Here is a 17,811-nt window from a genome sequence, read left to right as displayed (position 1 = left end):
ATGATATCTCATCAGCTCCCTCCATTCCAACCATCTGGCCTGTGGATTAGACACCATTCATACCTTGCTTCATTTACACATGTGAAGGACTCCTTGAAGAACCGAATATTAAACATCTTATTGAGAAACTCAGTGAATGCATACGGTCAGGAAAAATGAGGTAACTTTTGAAGGACTTCCCACTACTATACCTCTATGATTCCTAATTTTCATGTCATGTATTTTAATGTCTGAATAAACAGCAATGTAAAATTGAGTTCATATTCACAGATTTTAGTTTTCAGTTCACTACTGACTTTAATCAAACCATTTAACCTTTCTTTGTCCTTGGTTTCACCACTTCTGAAACTGATACATCTTCCTAAGATTGGAAACATATTCTTAAGTAAGGAACAAGAGAAAAAAAAATGCTCTGTACAAGAAAAAAAAAATGCTCTGAGTGCATAGATCCACAATGATCCCCATTAACTCTAACTCTGCCAGCTCCTGTACTTACACTTGCCTTGCACCTGACCCATTTCAGCCAGGACAGCCTTCCTCCACCTGTCCTTGGAAAGTGATCACCTAATTCATTTTCTGGCCCCTAAATTACTGGATATTGAGGTAAAGGGAAACTGTAACAAAACTTATATGAATTTCTTTATCATTTATTAAATATAATCTAAATAATGGTGTAAAACTAAATTATTAAGTTGCATGAATGTGAATTTATAACACGCATATTTTAACTCTTACACCATAATTCCGAATCATCATCCCCAAGTACTCAGGACTTTCTGTCTTGATATACAATTCTTGGTGAATTTGCCTCATCTTCTGTTCTGTATCAAAAGCACAATTAGAGGAGATGCATTTATCTTTCTAACCAGACTCTAAATGGTACTTAATATAGTTCCCAAAATACAGGAAGTACTTAAAAATTACTTATAAAATTGAGTGATTGAATAATATGTTTTGTTGGTAACTTAAACTTTGGAAAAATATATACAAGAGTCCACCCTAATCCACGGGGATATGTCCCAAGACTCCCCAAGTGGATGTCTGAAACTGTAGATAGGACTGAACCCTACATATATATTCTGTTTTCAATGCTTTTTCCATCATAACTGAGCACTTCTCATGAACTGTAGCTGTAACTTTTACAGCCTGTGGTACAACTGCAGAACTAGCAAGATTTTCTTTTTCCCTCTTCACAATTTCAGGGACAGAAGATTCATTCTTACCAAAGATCTTGGCAATCTCTGTATCTTTCCTTAAGAACTTTCACCTTTTCACTTAAGGAAGCACTTTACTGCTTCTCTTTGGCATATATGAATTGCCTCCATCACTACTCTTGCACTCTAGAGCCATTATTAAGTAAAATACGAGTTTCTTGAACACAAAGGACTCCAATATTGCCACAGTCATCTGAGAACTAGGATGGTGACTAAGTGACTAGCAGGCAGGGAGATTACACAGTGTGAAGACCCTGGCTGGACAAAGCAATGAGTCATGGGCTGGGCAGGAAGGAGCAGGACAATGCAAGATTTCATCACAATACCTAAAATCATGCAATTTAAAACTTATGAATTATTTATTTCTGGAATTTTACGTTTAATACTTTCAGAACTAAAACTACAAAAAGCAAAAATTGGATGAAGGGGAACTACTGTGTTTAATTTTTAGTGTGGGTTTTTAAAAATTATCTACTTGGTTCTTTTCCATATTTAATAACAAACATATTTTCCCTTCATATAAAGACTGTGCATATCTGTAAATTAAGCAACTTCATAATAATAACAGCTTACATTTGCATTTGTTCTTAATGTATTTCTACCAAACAACAACACTGTAAGATAAACAGAACAAGGATCATGATTTCCAATTTATAGCTGGGGAAATAAGCTTAAGTTCACAAAGCTCAAAAGTGCCAGAACTAGGGAACTAGGATTTTAATAGCATATTTAGGAGTCTTCATATTTAGGAATAGTCAACTTCAATTACTTCCTTAAACTACGAATTTGAATTTAATAAATACTGTCTCTTACAAATGTTAGTTATCCCCAGTCTCATTTGTTCCTACTATCAAAGTATCTGAGGTCCTCCCCTGCTTCTTCCTCCCTCCCTTCCTTACATTCTTTGTCCTTCCTCTTTCGTTCTTTCCTTCCTTTCTTCCTTCCACAAATACCCCAGCTCCTTTGCAGTTCACATCAAACTTTGCATTCATTTTCTTAGGCTGCCATTAAAAAAAAATTACACAAACTTAGTGGCTTAAAACAGAAATTTATTGCCTCACCCATTCTCAAGTCTAGAAGTCTAAAGTAAAGGTGTCAACCTTGCCATATTTCCTCTGAAATCTGTAGGGGAGAATTCTTTTGTTGCCTCTTCTAGGTTCTGGCAATCCTTGTTATCCTCTGGCTGGTTGATCCATCACTCCAATCACTGTCTCCATAGTCATATGGCTATCGTTGTATATTTTTCCCCTCTTTCTTTTTGGAGACAAGGCTTCACTCTGTTGCCCAAGCTGGAGTGCAGTGGTGCAATCATGGCTCACTGCAGCTTCCATCTCCCAGGCTCAAGCAACCCTCCCACCCCAGCCTCCCAAGTAGGTAGAATTACAGGCATGCACCACCACACCAAGCTAATTTGTGTGTGTGTGTTGTAGAGATGGGGTTTTGCCCTATTGCCCGGGCTGGTCTTGAACTCCTAAGCTCAAACAATCCACCCCACTTGGCCTCCCAAAGTGCTGGGATTCCAGGCGGTGAGTCACCGTACCTGGCCTGGCTGTCCTTTCTTATGTATCTTCCCATCATATTTCCTCTGTGTTCTACTTCCTATAACTCAGTGCTTCTGTCATCTACCAACCCAAGGTGGTTGCCACCACACCCTCTACCCAAATTCAGTGAGAATTTAACATCTAATTCTCTATGTCTTCAACTCCATTCTATTTTGTACACCAGTCTTAGTGACTTCAACAGACTCTTGGCTCATTTAGCACCTGCCTCTTTTTACTCACCATCTCACCACGAATAATTCTTGTTTTTCCACCCCATTGCAGCCACCATCACCCTTGGTTATAGTCTTGACTTTACCATGATTATCGCACTACCACTAAAAGCTTTCTTTCAAACATACCACTCCAATCTGTACCTCCAACAACATTCCACTTTCCAAGAATTATCTGACCTTACTGAAACCATCAATCCATGGAGCATGTCACTGGTGTTTTCAGTAGTCCTCTCATTCTCCTATGCTGACTTCCCTCAGATCAGCTTCCAGGATACAATGTCACGACTTCTTCACAACATCCTTAATTCCCTATTCTTCTCTCACTCCAACTTTGTTGCTCAAGCAAAACTAATCCACTTAAACCTATCTCTACATCTTCTTTGCCTGAACCCAAGCAGTGAAAAGTGGATGGAGAATAATCCACAATTATGTTCACTGCTCTCATGTTCAATTCTTGACTGCAAGTATCAAGTAGAAAACAAATACTGCCTAACAATCCTACTATACTTCTATACCTCCTTATTATTTTCATTATCCTACTTTCCAGAAAATCTATTCATACTTTCACCTGTTCTTCAAAATTTTACAGCCTGTTTTCCTCTCGCCCTCAGTTGGAAAATCTGCCTCATACTCTTACTGAGAAAATTAAAACCATCCATCAGAAGAGGGAACTTATTTATTGTTCCACCACCCAATGTGTCACCTCTCTGTCTCACCACCTATTCTAAAACTTGTATTATCAATCCTGTTCCCTCTCACCAAAAGAATCCCTTTATACAAGTAATTATCCCCTCTATGTCCTTCAACTCTAGTTTCCCTACGGCAACTCTCCCCTTAACATATATACGTGCTCTGTTATCCCTCTACAGCTACTTCCCTATTTTCTGTTCCCCTTTACAGGAAAACTTTTCTCTAGCATTTCCCAATGCCATTGTCTTACTTCCTCATATTCAATTTTCTTCTCAACCCATTTTTATTAGGCTTCTTTCCCCAGTGGCTATTGTCAAGCTCACACTTTTTCAATGTTAACAAGTTAAAAGAAACCTTTATGCCCTCAACTTATCCTCTCAACAGCAGATAAGAAGGTTGACTACATACACATCCTTCCTCCTTCCTTGGTTTCTTGACTATCTTCTCCTCTTCTCAATGCCCAAAGTCCTCAGTCCCTTGTCGAGCTATGCTGTCTTTAAGTATTAAAGACTTTAAATACATCTTTATGTCAATAATTCCTCAATTTCTATCCCCAGCTATGGCTTCTTTACAGACCTCTAAAAGCTTACTCTCAACTGCCTATGTGATATCTTGACTGTGCTATCCAATAGTGATTTCAAACTGAATGCCATTACATACTACATTTGTGTCCCCCACACCTGTTACTTCTTTTTGTTTACCAGACTAAGTTCAATCCCACTTCTTTGATTTACTTTCATTTTTCATCAAAAGCCCCTAGCACACTTCTATTGATCTTCTAGATTTCAGTTCAAAGGTCACCTCTACAGGGAGGCCTTCTCTGACTACCATGTAAAAAAAGACCCTACTAGCCATTCTGCATCACATTTTCTTTGTTTATTTTTACAAAAGCTCATGAATTATCTGAAATTACTGTAAATTAAAGAATTTTTTCTTACTATTGTTCCTCCATTAGTATGCAATTTTATTGACTGCAGAATTCTTTTCCATCTTGTTTGAAAATGTGTTTCCAACATCTAGACCAGTGCCTAGCACATTAGGAAAAAATTAATATTTTAGATTTAAAAAAAAGAGTAAGGTTTCTGTGTTTTAAAGAAGACTAAAATAACATTGTCAAAGAGATTTAAAAAAGTCACTGAAGTCAAAACAATAGGTGGTAGCCATTATTAATAATTTAATACTTAATATTAAGTGCATACTTGACACATGCTAGAACTATTAAAAAGGACGAATCTGTAGTATTTTCTTCAACCACACAACAATCCTGTGATGTAGGTATGATTTCTATCCCCACTTTTACAAATGAGGAAACTGAAACATAAAATGTTTAAGTTGTTTGCCAAGGTCAAAACTAGTAACTGGCAGAGCTAGGATGTGAACGTTAGCACTCTAATTCCAGAGCCTATACTCTTAACCACAAATCTATGCTGTCCTTTCACTATAATCAGAATAAATATTAATTATCTATTACTCATTATCAATAAATATTATAAGGGACTGAGGTTATCAGTGTACTGCTGTTTCTGAATTTATCTGAGGTTAGTTTGGGTAGATTTTATGTTTCCAATATAACATTTATTTTGTTGTGATTTTATGACACATTAGCATCTAGTTTTCTTAAAATTTGTTATACTTCTACTTTTCTTATTTGTATTCTTATTTACTTTTTTCTTATTTTACTCTTACATTAAAATATTGTTAAAAAATAATTTGTTTAAAAGAAAACCCAAAATATTTTAAAATGTGGAAAAAATGTTTAAAATTTACCAATATTCAAACAAATGCAAATTAAACCAATCAGACAAAATTTTCACCTAATTGTTTATTTTAAAAAAACATAATTCTTATTAACACTTGAAAGGGTATCATTTTATACATACTCATACAGCTACTAGCAGTTCTATGAATTAGTACCATGTAGACATCAACTTGAAAATATTTCAAATCCTTAAAGCAGTCATACCTACCATTGATGATTCCCTTCTAGGATCCTGTAATATTGTGATCTTAAGTATAAAGGATGTTTTAGTTTTCTTTCTTACTGTCCAGTCTTGGAATGGAAGGGGTGATGGGCAGTCATTTTCATGAGCCACATACCAATTTTTCTCTGCAAATGTTTTTATCTCTTTCGGAAAAGACGGAGCCTTGAGCATACCAATGTCTGGAGTTTGGGCTGCAAGTAAACTTTAGCTTTAAAATGTAGCAAAAATCAAGAGTCATTTTGGATAACACAGCAGAGGAAGAAGTATGTTTTGCTTCATTTAATTTGTATGTGGGAGAAAAAAGTGTTGAGTCAAAAGTAGTTACACTCATGGACCCTTTCTTCTCTGAGTACCAGGAAGGAAAAAAAGGAAAATGTACACACACATGCTTGTGCATATGCACATGCACACACATGACAACCCATACTTCTAAAATAAAGGCAGGCTAGGATAAAATAATTCTTTGAGAATCTGGTCTGCCAGAGTGGTCTGTTCTTGGGGTGAGGGTGGGAAGGCTGGGATAATATAAAAGTTTCCATCACATGATGAGACAGCTGCAGTTAGTATTACATTTACTCATTCTAGATAACAACCTGAGATTTATCCATTCACGACCACAATCTGAGATTTATGAATGTTCCATCCAAGATAACAACCTGAGGTTCAACCGTACTCTTCCTTTTCTCCAGGGCGGAAAAAATAAGGAACCATGCAGGCTGTCAAGCCATTCTCTAGAAAGAAATGCTTTTATCAGCCCTGAGTTAAAAGGAAATCACATCCCTATCAAAGGGAACCATATCCAGATGCCTGCCTGTTCTATTACCTAGAATCAGTGTTAGGAAGATGAGGCAAATGAGTAAATTGGTTCCATTTCTATTTTGCCCTTTCTGTCTTTGCACTCCAAAGTGGCCCCCTTTTCCTTTTTTAAAACATATTTTCAAAGACACTTAATTCAGTTGAAGCACACAGGTGAGAAGGGCAGAACCGAAATGCACTATATATCATTGAGCCAACACTCTCAAGTGTATTTCCAGCACAATGCTTTAAGCAAATAAAAAAAATTGTGCTGAAACATTGTTCTTAATAACTGACTACTAAAAAACAAGGTAAATGCCTGATAGTAAGAGGGAGACTTGAATACATTTTGATATCTCCACCCACAAGGAATGTTATGCTGCGACTTAAAACCGAAGTTAATAAGAATGCGAAGAAATGCTTTTGATAGGACAAGAAAACAAATATCAAATTATGTATGACTAAAAGTATTTAGGGAAAAATTACCCGGTGCACAGGAAAGAAATGTACTACAACAATATTACACGGATGACTTGAGTGGGATGACTGTGTACTTTTGGGGTCAACTTTTGATTTTAGTTTTCTGCATTTTTTAAATCTTCTGTAATAATCATGAAAAATAATTTAAAAATCAAATCGGGGAAATAAAGCATAATAAAAGTTAATACCTTTATTACACTAAGGTTACACTAAAAGTTAACAGGAATGAACATTTTGTGGTGAATGGTAACACGCGTTAGCCCTAGGGATCTGTGAGGGGAACTGAATGCCTTTCTTCTTTGAACTGTGAAGAAGTTTAAATTTTTACCCCAGCACTCTTCAATGTTTGGCATAGAGAGACATCTGAAAGAAGTCCCCGCAAAGCTCTCAGGTCCACTGTGGCACAAGGAGTCAGATTAGTATAGCTTGAATTCTGGGGACCCCATTGCTTATGCCACGGTTTTCATCTACAATCATCAATCAACAAACACACTGAAGAAATTGGCATAGAGTCCCATCTCCTTTTTTTGAATCTCTGGTATTAATTTCTAATTAAAGACAGCATAATCCAAAACATACAAAATGTAAATTTATTAATTCCAGATCACCCTTACACAGAACTCCAGCCATATAAAGTAGGATTGAACTTTTTTTTGTATTCTCAGGTGAAATATAGATTTAGCTTGTTCATTAGATTAAAAAAGAAAAGGCAGCAAGCAGACATTTAAAAAATTTAAAATCAGGTGAATAAGTATATCAAATTCACATAGCTGATATAAATAGTACACTCAGACCTACCAAGTTTGTAAATTGAGGAGCTAAGATCTCTGCCTTTCCTTAATATGATCACACACCAGGTCACATTTCCAAACAATTTCACCATTGCCATGTTTTATTTCAAACCATCCTTAAAAGACTCATCAATACGAAACTCACTGAAGAATCAGCAAACTTCACAGTGGCTGAACAATTCCCACAAGGTCAGAGAGCAAGGCATCTATGGCATGAAGAAAAATTATCCCCAGGCTTATCCTGTATCTTGGGAAATGTACTCATTTTAATTGACAAATAGTAAATACACATTCTACTATTTTGCTGGCAATTTTCACATGACCTTTTCATTAGGCATGGTAACATTTTTATAAATTTTATCATACTACAATTTTTCATGTCAGTCTTAAAGAATTTCATAAAAATTAAGATCTAGCTGGTGAGTCAATCTTGGGTAGGTACACTGAGTTGTAAGTTGGAGGATAAAGTTTTTGGAGAGCAGTAAAAGTGCTGGGGGTTTTGAGGAGTGGAGGCGGAGGAGAACCAGCAGAGAGAGGTGAGGGATAAAACATGGGGGGAGGAGGAAGTGCAGTCAGAGCTTCATCCATGATCACCTCCTATATAAATCAGGCCAGGAGTTGACATGTAATTTTGTGTGGGTCCCCTGAGAAGTGGCCCTCAGGGATTAATTATTGATGAAGAGATTTTTCTTCAAAGTGGCCCAGTCAAGAGTGCCTCAAGGGGACATTCATAAGTGCTTATAATATCAATTTCCAAGCACCTGGGAGGTAGGGATACAGATTATCTCTTTAATTATTATGATGGAGGTAAAGTCTAGCAAAAATGCTGTTACGTAGCCAAGGTAAAATTCTCAAAGAAATGAAATTATTATAACTAGTATAAAAAGTTTAATGTATGAGCCATCTCTAGGTAAGATCACACTTTACCTTTTCCTGGTGCAAAATAGGTTATCTCCAACCAACTCTTTCCTTTCCTAGGAGCTAAAAGAGTTATTCATAAGCAAATGCAGTGTGTTTAGGGATGTTTAAAAGTTTAGAAAAAAATTGTGTTTGAAGCTAGTATGCTTGCTTAGAGAGAAGATAAGTTTACTCCAGTTAGCACACGGAAATACAGGGGTTTGTTTTAATTATGTAGGAATTTCTTTTCAGAAAAAATTAATGTCAACTGCCTTCTACATTTCTATGAGAATGCCAAAAAAAAATATATATATATATGTCACTTATGCACTAGCCCTGACCTAGTCTCAAAAACACTCAGAAAAACACAGAAGAATCAATCCATATTTATGTCACAGTAAAAAAAGTAAGGATGGGGCCAGCCTGGATTTGAATATTATTAACCTATGTAACAGATGTGAATAGTCTTGTATAAACAAAACCTAGGCCATATAGTTCCTTTGTATCACCTGAAAATTACACCAGTGGGCTGGCAGTACAACCGGTACCAAAAACATATTTTTAAACAGAAATGAAATGAAATGGGTCTCTTTAAATTGATCTGAATTTCAGAAACTCCCCAATCTCCCTCATAATATTGACAAATGTTAATTCAGTAACTTTTTCATAATAGATACATGCAACATTTATGAATCTACAATGCACCTCTTTCATAATTCTTTTAACTTCATTAACTCTTCCCTTTCTCATAGATTCTAACAGACTTCAATACCACTAGTTGATTACTGGAGTAAAAACAAATTCTTGCCAATTGATGTTCATACAGTATACATGATAGACGCAGTAATAACATTTAAAATAAGTGTAACCAATTTAAAAAGCATATATTTACGTGACAAATGCTGTCTGAAGCATTTTGTGTATGTGACTCCAATTAATCGTTACAGCTATTGCATGAAATACATAGGATTAAATTCAATTCACAGAAGAAGAAATGACAGTCCAAGAAAGAAGTTGACCACAGTCATACAAGTAAAATAAGATAGTGACAGGATTTTAACCCAGGTGTGTTTAAATACAATGTTTTCTTTCTGTACTAGCCATGAAATGAAGCTTGATTTGGGGAAATACAAAATAAATAACTTCATACAAAAGTACTCAATTCCTGACATCAATACATATAAATACATATGTATTCATGGTGAACTGGCTAAAAGTTATATGTTGAGTTTAAATGCAGATGTTTCATATCTACTAGTGTAACATTTTAATTAAAAGCAATGGAAGCAGTAATAATTATAAACCACAGGAAAGACATAATCCTATTAAGAGTTATCTCAGTAGTATAATTGGCTCCAGGATATCAGTGAACACCCACACGATTGATATTTGAGGCCAAAAACACCTTCTGTCTTGATATGGAGGATTATGAGCAAATGAAGTCCAGAAGGTAAACATGTCACATTTTAAAATCAAAGTCTCAATTATAGATAAAGGTATAATCTTACAATGCTTTATTAAATATTTTTAATTAAGGTAGAATATAAACAAAATAAAATTTTCTTTATAGTTTTAAGGACTGAAGGGCTCTGCAACATTATTTGTCATGCATCCATACAGCTGAGAGGCAGAAAAATAAATTGGCCAATCCTACTTTTTGATCTCCTCTTTAGCTGTACTGAAGCCTGGATTACATCATATCTCTCATCAGATTTTCTTTGTCATGATCTTCTATGACAATCTTTTTTCAGTCTCACTGTCTTTTAGTTTTAGTGTTCCAAACCATCACTTACATTTATGCTAATTATTAGAATTCTCCCACAGTGATCAGACATCTTTATTTTACTAGGAGTTCCAGCTTTCAGCCCTTGTGTTGTTGCTAGTTTATACAGAGTTCAGTAAGATGCTGTATTCAAAGAATTAAAGAAAAGTATGATTGCTTAAAGATCTTCCATAACTGAATCAGTATTTTGACTCTAGATCTTCTTAGTGTCCTTATCAATTCCTTACTGTTAATATTCATCTTTTTTAAAGTGAATTTTTCTTCTAGAATGTAACAAAGGAGGCTACTGAATTCCAGCACTTTACAATTAAGCAATCAGTCAACATCATTTGTTATCATTAAGACTAAGCAGATCCAATCTAAAAATCACCCTCCATCAACATCCATCATTAGTCATTAATCTCACAGATTTTAATTGAACTACCAAAACTGTTCATCTGAATTCATGTTCAAGGGATAGAATTTTTCTTTAAACTACCCAGAACTTTGATGGGCCAAGCTGAAAGGTTCGCTTGAGCCCAAGAGTATAAGGCCAGCCTGGGCAATATACTGAGATCCCCCCATCTCTATTTTAAAGAACTGCACTGAAATACATATCAACACGCTCAACTATAGAAATATGCAGTACCTTAAAACTACAGGAAGCTACCATTAGAATCAGTGACTCCTCAAATCAGATAATCAGAAACATTTCTACCGTCCAGCTAAACTCCTAAGAAAGGAGAAACACTTTAAAGTAAAACTATGTCCCACAAAACAGCTTAAAGTAGGAAGTACAAGCATGTTTTCAACAACTCTAACTCACAAAATAGGTTTAAAAAGTTAAAGCTTTAAAAGTCTTAATTATTTAAGAATACATTTCCATAAGATCTGCAGTGCCCAATCAATAAAAGGAAGGAGAAAAGAAATGACTGTTACTTAGAGATTCAGTAAAAACATTGCTATTTAAATAAACAAACAACTCATGGCTTTCTGTAAAGTGGAATCTTTATTATCTTTTTTGGATCCATTCTTCTTCTTCCTCCCCAGCAGCAAAGGCAATTATGATAAAGGGTGTTCTGAAAATTTTTTTGCCATCTCTGCCAATTCATAACCCGTGACTCTTCTTGTTGCAAAATTTGTAAAGTCCACTTTCTCCAAGTCTTTCCCATTAGGCTTCTATTTTCCAAATTCGCTATTTTTAATCTCATTTTCCCAGTTAATCATACAGAAAATTCCCAATTACCTTTTCAAAGAATAGAAGTCATAGTATCAGCAATTCAGAAACCATTTCTGTTTGACTCAAAATGCATTTGATTTTGTGGACAATGGACTAAAATCCCCTTTTCATTCAGGGTAAATGTGAATTGAGTTTATAACCCTCTAACATTCACTAACTGATAATTCAAGGGATGGACCTTGTGATTGTGACTGTGGGAGCAGTAGAGTAACAGATAGCAACTTGGTTTGGCTATAAATATTTATCAAAATTACTAGTATTCAAATAGTTAAAAGTTTGCTGCAGCTGCATACATTTTCGTTTAGATATATGCTTTCAAAGTCTATTCTCATTATCCTTGCCAGTAGAGGGGAACAAGGTCTTGAACAAAAGAGAACTCTTTCAAAATAATTCTCATTTCCTTTCAAATGTGCAGATATTCACAATACACTGGTTGTCAATTCAATCTGAATGAAGTACTGTGAAGTTACTGCTGAGGCCTGGGAAAGTGACCAACGTCCAACTCTAACCTTCTTTGAAACAATCCCAGGAGAGTCTGTATTAAAGTCATCGTTGACAAAATTCAGACTGTATCCAAACAGCATGCTCACAAAGCAAAATACCTTCTAAAAGCATATAAGTACTATTAATGGACTTTAAAATGCTAATCATTTCATTGGAAGTGATTTTCCTGAGAATAAGATATATTTTTCTGTTATCTTTATTTTTTAACATGTTGGCCTTTTTTTCCAACAAGATGTCAACTTATGACATTTGTTGATTATCCTTACTATTATTATTTTCCTTAGCAGATTTTCCATGTGCAGTTCAGAGAGGGTAGGTAACTTGCCCAAACACACAGCTTAAAGTTAGACCTCAATCAGAGGCAGTCGGTTTCAGAAGCCAGGCTCTGAACCACATTAATATATCTGAAAAAAAACTTGATTTTTCATGCAACTTCTATGATTACAACAATAACAACAATTCTGAGTAGATGAGCTAGGTCCTATCAACAAGTAACACATCCTATCCTTGCCTATCTCCCAGTCCATGGATATTCCAGCTATGGAGTTTGGTGATCTGATTGTTTTCCATGTTCCTAACCCTCAAATCCTGATGGAATATTAGATTCAGACTAGAAATTATGAAATAGGCACACAAAGCACCTTTATATATACCTCAATAACTTTTCCCCCAGAAACAAAGATATTTCTTGGCTGTTTCACTGAAACATGAGGTTCTGTAGTTAGCTCATAGGGAAAAGTCAGTTACTATTAGAGTAGGTTGTTATCACCTTCTGTTCTTTTAACAATTGTCAAGTACTTTTCACATTTATCAATGTGTTCTTATCACATTCATTAATTGCTTCATACCAATATTTTAAAAATATTACTTGCTTATCCATGTATTTGAAGCTAAAACAATGATCACAATCAGATCAATCTCTAGACAATGGTTGTAATGAATTTGTTCAAGAAAAGCATTCAAATTTGATGGAAAACTGAGCCTTTATAATTCATTCTACTTCTTCAACACAAAAATGAACTTTGGTGAGTCAAGAGGATCAACTGAGGCATTTATGCTTGAATGTGCTCCCCTAGGCTTAATGTATTTTTCCTCACTGCATTATATTTTAATGATTAATTTCATGCTCTTTCATGGTGTTTCAGCTCATGAATCACGGGTATTACTTTGAGGGAAAAGTAAGGTGCTGTGAGTGATGAAAGATGTTACTGATTAAAGTGTTGCACATATGAACTACATAACAGCTGAAGGTGTTTGAACACCAGGAATCTAGACTAAAAGTAGTATTAGGCAAACTGGCCGTGTGGACTAAAGTTGAATTCAGTGGAGGGAGTGGAAAGGATGTGATTCTTAAATGTTCTTAGTTGAAACAATATATGAAATCAAGCTGGGCATTCAATGTTTCACTGGCATCTTTCTCCTCAGTAGAATGTAAGAACTGATTTCAAAGACAACTGCAGAGAAAGAAATCAGTTAAGAAGATAACACACTATTCTGAAATTAAACAGCCAAAAGCCACCCATCCTAAGACAACTCTGATATCTGAAATCAATACTGCCGTAATACTGCCAAAAGTTTGTTTTTCAACTTATTAAAAAAAAAAAGTTAAGTCAAAGTCACAAGGACCAAAAAGGAATAGACTACCCTAAATGAAATACAGAAAAAGACAAGTATCTCTTATCCTGCACACAGATGAACAAATATCTGCTAAATATATCATATTGCTCAATATCAAAAAGTAAACTCTCCATAACAGAAACCAAAAGTAAACTAACTAGAGATGTCTACATAATACACTTTGGCTCTTGTTACTAAAATGATGTTTCAAACCAAGTTAGGGAGCCTGGAGAAAACAGGACTACCTCCTCCCAGAATATAAAGTTTCTTCAACCACAGAGGCAAAATGTGGCCAAAGCAGCTATTTTGCAAACAGGTGGTTTGCAAAACTTTTACTTAAACCGCCAAAAGGACTGACGAAAGGAAAATTTTGTTATTTCTAAAGAAAACACACACACACACATAATTTTCTACCAGAGTAGAAGACTCAAATAAAGAAAAGCCCCAAACAAAACGGAAAACTAAAAAACAGTTTGTCTTAGCTCAAAAGTGCTGACTTTGGTTTAGTATGTGTAAAATCACTGTTTATAATTAAATCATTTTCATCGCATGTATTAAGGTACTAGAGAGAAAGGCAATGCCATGTCGTTTCAGGTAGGACCTTATTTACAGGAAAAAAAAAAAGGATGATTTTTTCTTTTTAACAGAAACGGAGTGCAAGAGGGAATCAAAAACCGTTGAGAGGAGAGAAAAATACAATTTGTTTTTCTGAAGGCACTGCATTTTTCATGTTCTGAATACTTTGTTCCACTCTCTCCATGTTAAATTATTTCATAAATAATACTATGGCTAGAGGCGACTGCTACAGCTGACACACAGATGTTTTATTTCTATACTTCACCTTTGCAAATAGCAGGATTCAGCTATTGGAGATGGGGGCAGTGGAGAGGTGTCCAGAAACGACATACAGGAGGTGAAGGGGTAGAACGTGTGGGAAACGGGAGCTCCTACCCCCTAGAGTCCACCTCTCTGGAATTCCGGTGCTTCTTCAGTCACTGACATTCAGGGCAGGACAAGACATGATTCCTGAAATCTCTTTCGAAGTAAACAGGTCCCGACGCAAAGGGCACCCCCTCAGTTGCGGAAAGTCCTCCCCTTCGCTCCCCGCCTGCCCACGCGGGTCTCTGGCTCCGCGCTCTTCCGCCTCCCCCGCAGATCTCCCACGGGGGAAACTTTCCCGCGTCTCTCACTCTCCAGGGCGCGGTGGCCGCGGGGACCTCCCCGGCACCGACCAGCAGGGCACCCCCCACCATCCCGCCACCACCGACGAACCAGGCGAAGTCCGTACCTCGATGTCCGCCGAGTCCTTACTGAGCACAGGGGCCATGGCAGTGCCTACAATCTCGAGTCTGCCAGTGACAGACCCTCCTTGCGTCCTCAAGCTCCAGCCAGAGAGCCAAGTGACAGCAGCCAGAGCGCGAGAGGAAAATAGGCAGACTAGGGCCGGCCGCGCGGGGGCGGAGCGGGCGCGGAGCGGGCGCGGGGCGGCAACGCCCCCGGGGCGGGGCTGCGCGCTCGATCCTGCGGCTCCCGCGCCAGGCACAGCAGCCGCAGTCCGGCCTTCCCAGTTCAGCCCGCTCCGCGCCCCAGCCTGAAAGCTTGTTTTCCTTCTGCAAGCGGAAGGGGGAGGGAGGGAGTACAGCACCCGCTCCGGGGACTGGCCTTTACTCTCTTAACTGCTAAAAACTGAGCTAGGCAGGCGGGGCCAGATACCAGGGATCCCCGGGATTAAAGGTAAAAGCAGTCCGCGCTCCAAGCAACAGCTTGCACTTTTTCTTTTCTTCGGCACAAACCCCGCGAGATGTAGATACATTGTCTGGGGGCAAATGCATCTTCAGGAACTCCTCAGGGATGAAGTAGTAGATGTTCCTCCATCCATCCACCAAGTAGGCGGGCGGGGTTTGAACTGCAGTGGAGGATAACAGAGCACGGGTCTTCAGAGAGTTCACAGTCCCTGCGGGGAGGGGAGGGAGGCGAGCAAAAACATCCACAGCCCGCGGCAGCATACAGGAAGTGCCGCAGGTGGTACATAATCAAGGTTGTCGTTTTGCAGGAAAATCCCATTTTAATGGTCATTTTTAAAAATATATTTTTATTCTAAAATGTGAAACTCTTTTGAAAAGTTGCTCTTCATTTTTGCTCTAGAGCTTGCTGAGGAAAAGGGAGAGATTTCCTGTAGAGTTGGTCCCAATCCAGAAAACATTCACCTCGTTTTTGAGGATCTCTGTACTCCAGACCTCTCTCCTTTTCTTCCCGTCCCACCCCCGTTAGATGCATCCCACATCTCTTCTACCATAACACTTTCTGTTAGGACATTTGCGGCACTCCTTCATGCTTTTGGCTAGACAGTGACACCTTGGAGTCAGGTATTTTTCCCTTATCATTATTTTTTCATTAGGTCATTCATCGTTTTATTCAACAAATATGTTTATTGAGCATTTTCAATATGCCAGTCACAGACACTGTGCTAGGTTCTCCGGATATAATCTTCAGGAATACACATCACTCTCATGGAGATTATACTCAGAATAAGCAAGTAAGCAAAATGTGATGCCTGCTTGTAAGATGAAAGAATAATAGGACAGAATAGCTAGGGCATGGGTACCTTGAGTGGTTGAGAAGGCTTCTCTGAACTGTCAGATTGCCTTCCAGAACCTGGAACTTACTAAGAGATGGATACATTTTTCTTGAATCAAATATTAAGTGACACTAGAAAGTTAAATGGAAACCTTAGAATCATCTTTGACTCCTTTATCCTCATTTGCCTCATTTAATCTATGCCCAAACTCTCAGCAGTCAACCTCCCAAATAGATTTTGAATCATTAATTTCTCCATTTCACTGCATCCACCATGGTCCAAGCTACTGGTATTCCAGTTTCTATTATGACCTCATCTCCACACCAGATTGAGCTTTAAAAAGTATTAACTGGCTCATGCCATACAAAGATACATCCACACACCCAGGTACCCATGGTATAAATCCTTCAATGGTTCATTGCAGTCAGAATATAATACAAACTCCCTAGTGACCTCTGAATGACCTGCTCTACCTCTCTTCTCTGCCACTCTAGCCCTGACTCATTATGTTCCAACCACAAGGTAATCTTTTCATCCTCCATCTACTTCTCTACCTTTGCACATTGCCCTCCACTTGGAGCTCTTCTTCCCCTTCTACTTATCATTTAGATCTCTCTGAAGTCTTTCTGATCTATCCCCATCACCAACAGAATCACACCCACTCTGTCTTTTTCATTCTATTTCGTCTTCATAGACGTCTCAAATGTTTAAATATGTATTTGAATGTCACTTGTTTATTGTATGTCTTCTGCTTAGAGAGGAAACTCCAGAAAGAGGGGGCCTATGTCTACTTTTGTTGTTTACTGGATACTCAGTTCCTAGCTCAGGACTGTAACATAAGACACCAAGAACACTTGGTGATTGAATGAACAGAGTACATTCGTGTATACACTGAGCAGTTCATTTTAGAAACTTAGTTTCACTACATCACATATTCTCTTTGTCCTGCTTATTGCTAAGAAATAGGTCACAATACCTATCAATGAACTTGTAGTTAAAATGGGTCAAAATAACTACTTACCTTTTCATGGAGTAACGTTCCAAAGTCAGATGTTCCTGCATCTCCCTACAACCACACCTTACCCACTTACTCTAGATCCTCCTGGAGAGAGAGAGAGAGAGAGAGAGAGAGAGAGAGAGAGATGGATATCTATTTCCCTATCAATCTAAATATATAAACACACATATAAACACCCAAATACATACATACATATACACACATATGTATATATTGAGAAAAGATATGCACATATAAACATATATAAATTTACAAATATGTATAATTATAATACACATGATTTCTTCTCCAATTTAATCAGTCAGGTTCAATGTCCAATTTCCTAACCTACAGGGAGGGATTATTGCTTATTGTTTATTGCTCTTTCAGGTTACACTTTAACATAAATCTTATCAGTTAGCAGTTGATCATTTATGTGTACAAGAATCCGATTTATCTTTAAGAGTTGTACAGTGTATTTTCATATTTG

General features: G+C 37.3%; 1 protein-coding gene across 1 annotated transcript in view; it reads right to left on the bottom strand.

Annotated features, from left to right (window-relative positions):
* The window catches only part of DPYD (dihydropyrimidine dehydrogenase), an 844,938-nt gene extending 829,744 nt beyond the window's left edge, over positions 1 to 15,194 (bottom strand). The window contains exon 1 of the mRNA XM_007977863.3: positions 15,035 to 15,194. Within this exon, the coding sequence (XP_007976054.3) occupies positions 15,035 to 15,073 (39 nt within the window). The 5' untranslated portion in view covers positions 15,074 to 15,194. The remainder of the gene's footprint in view (positions 1 to 15,034) is intronic.
* Positions 15,195 to 17,811: the final 2,617 nt, after the last annotated feature.

The sequence above is a fragment of the Chlorocebus sabaeus genome, chromosome 20, assembly GCF_047675955.1.
Source record: "Chlorocebus sabaeus isolate Y175 chromosome 20, mChlSab1.0.hap1, whole genome shotgun sequence".
Lineage (NCBI taxonomy): Eukaryota > Metazoa > Chordata > Mammalia > Primates > Cercopithecidae > Chlorocebus > Chlorocebus sabaeus.
The sequence above is the reverse complement of the archived record's forward strand: the minus strand, read 5'-3'. Positions and strand labels throughout refer to the sequence as shown.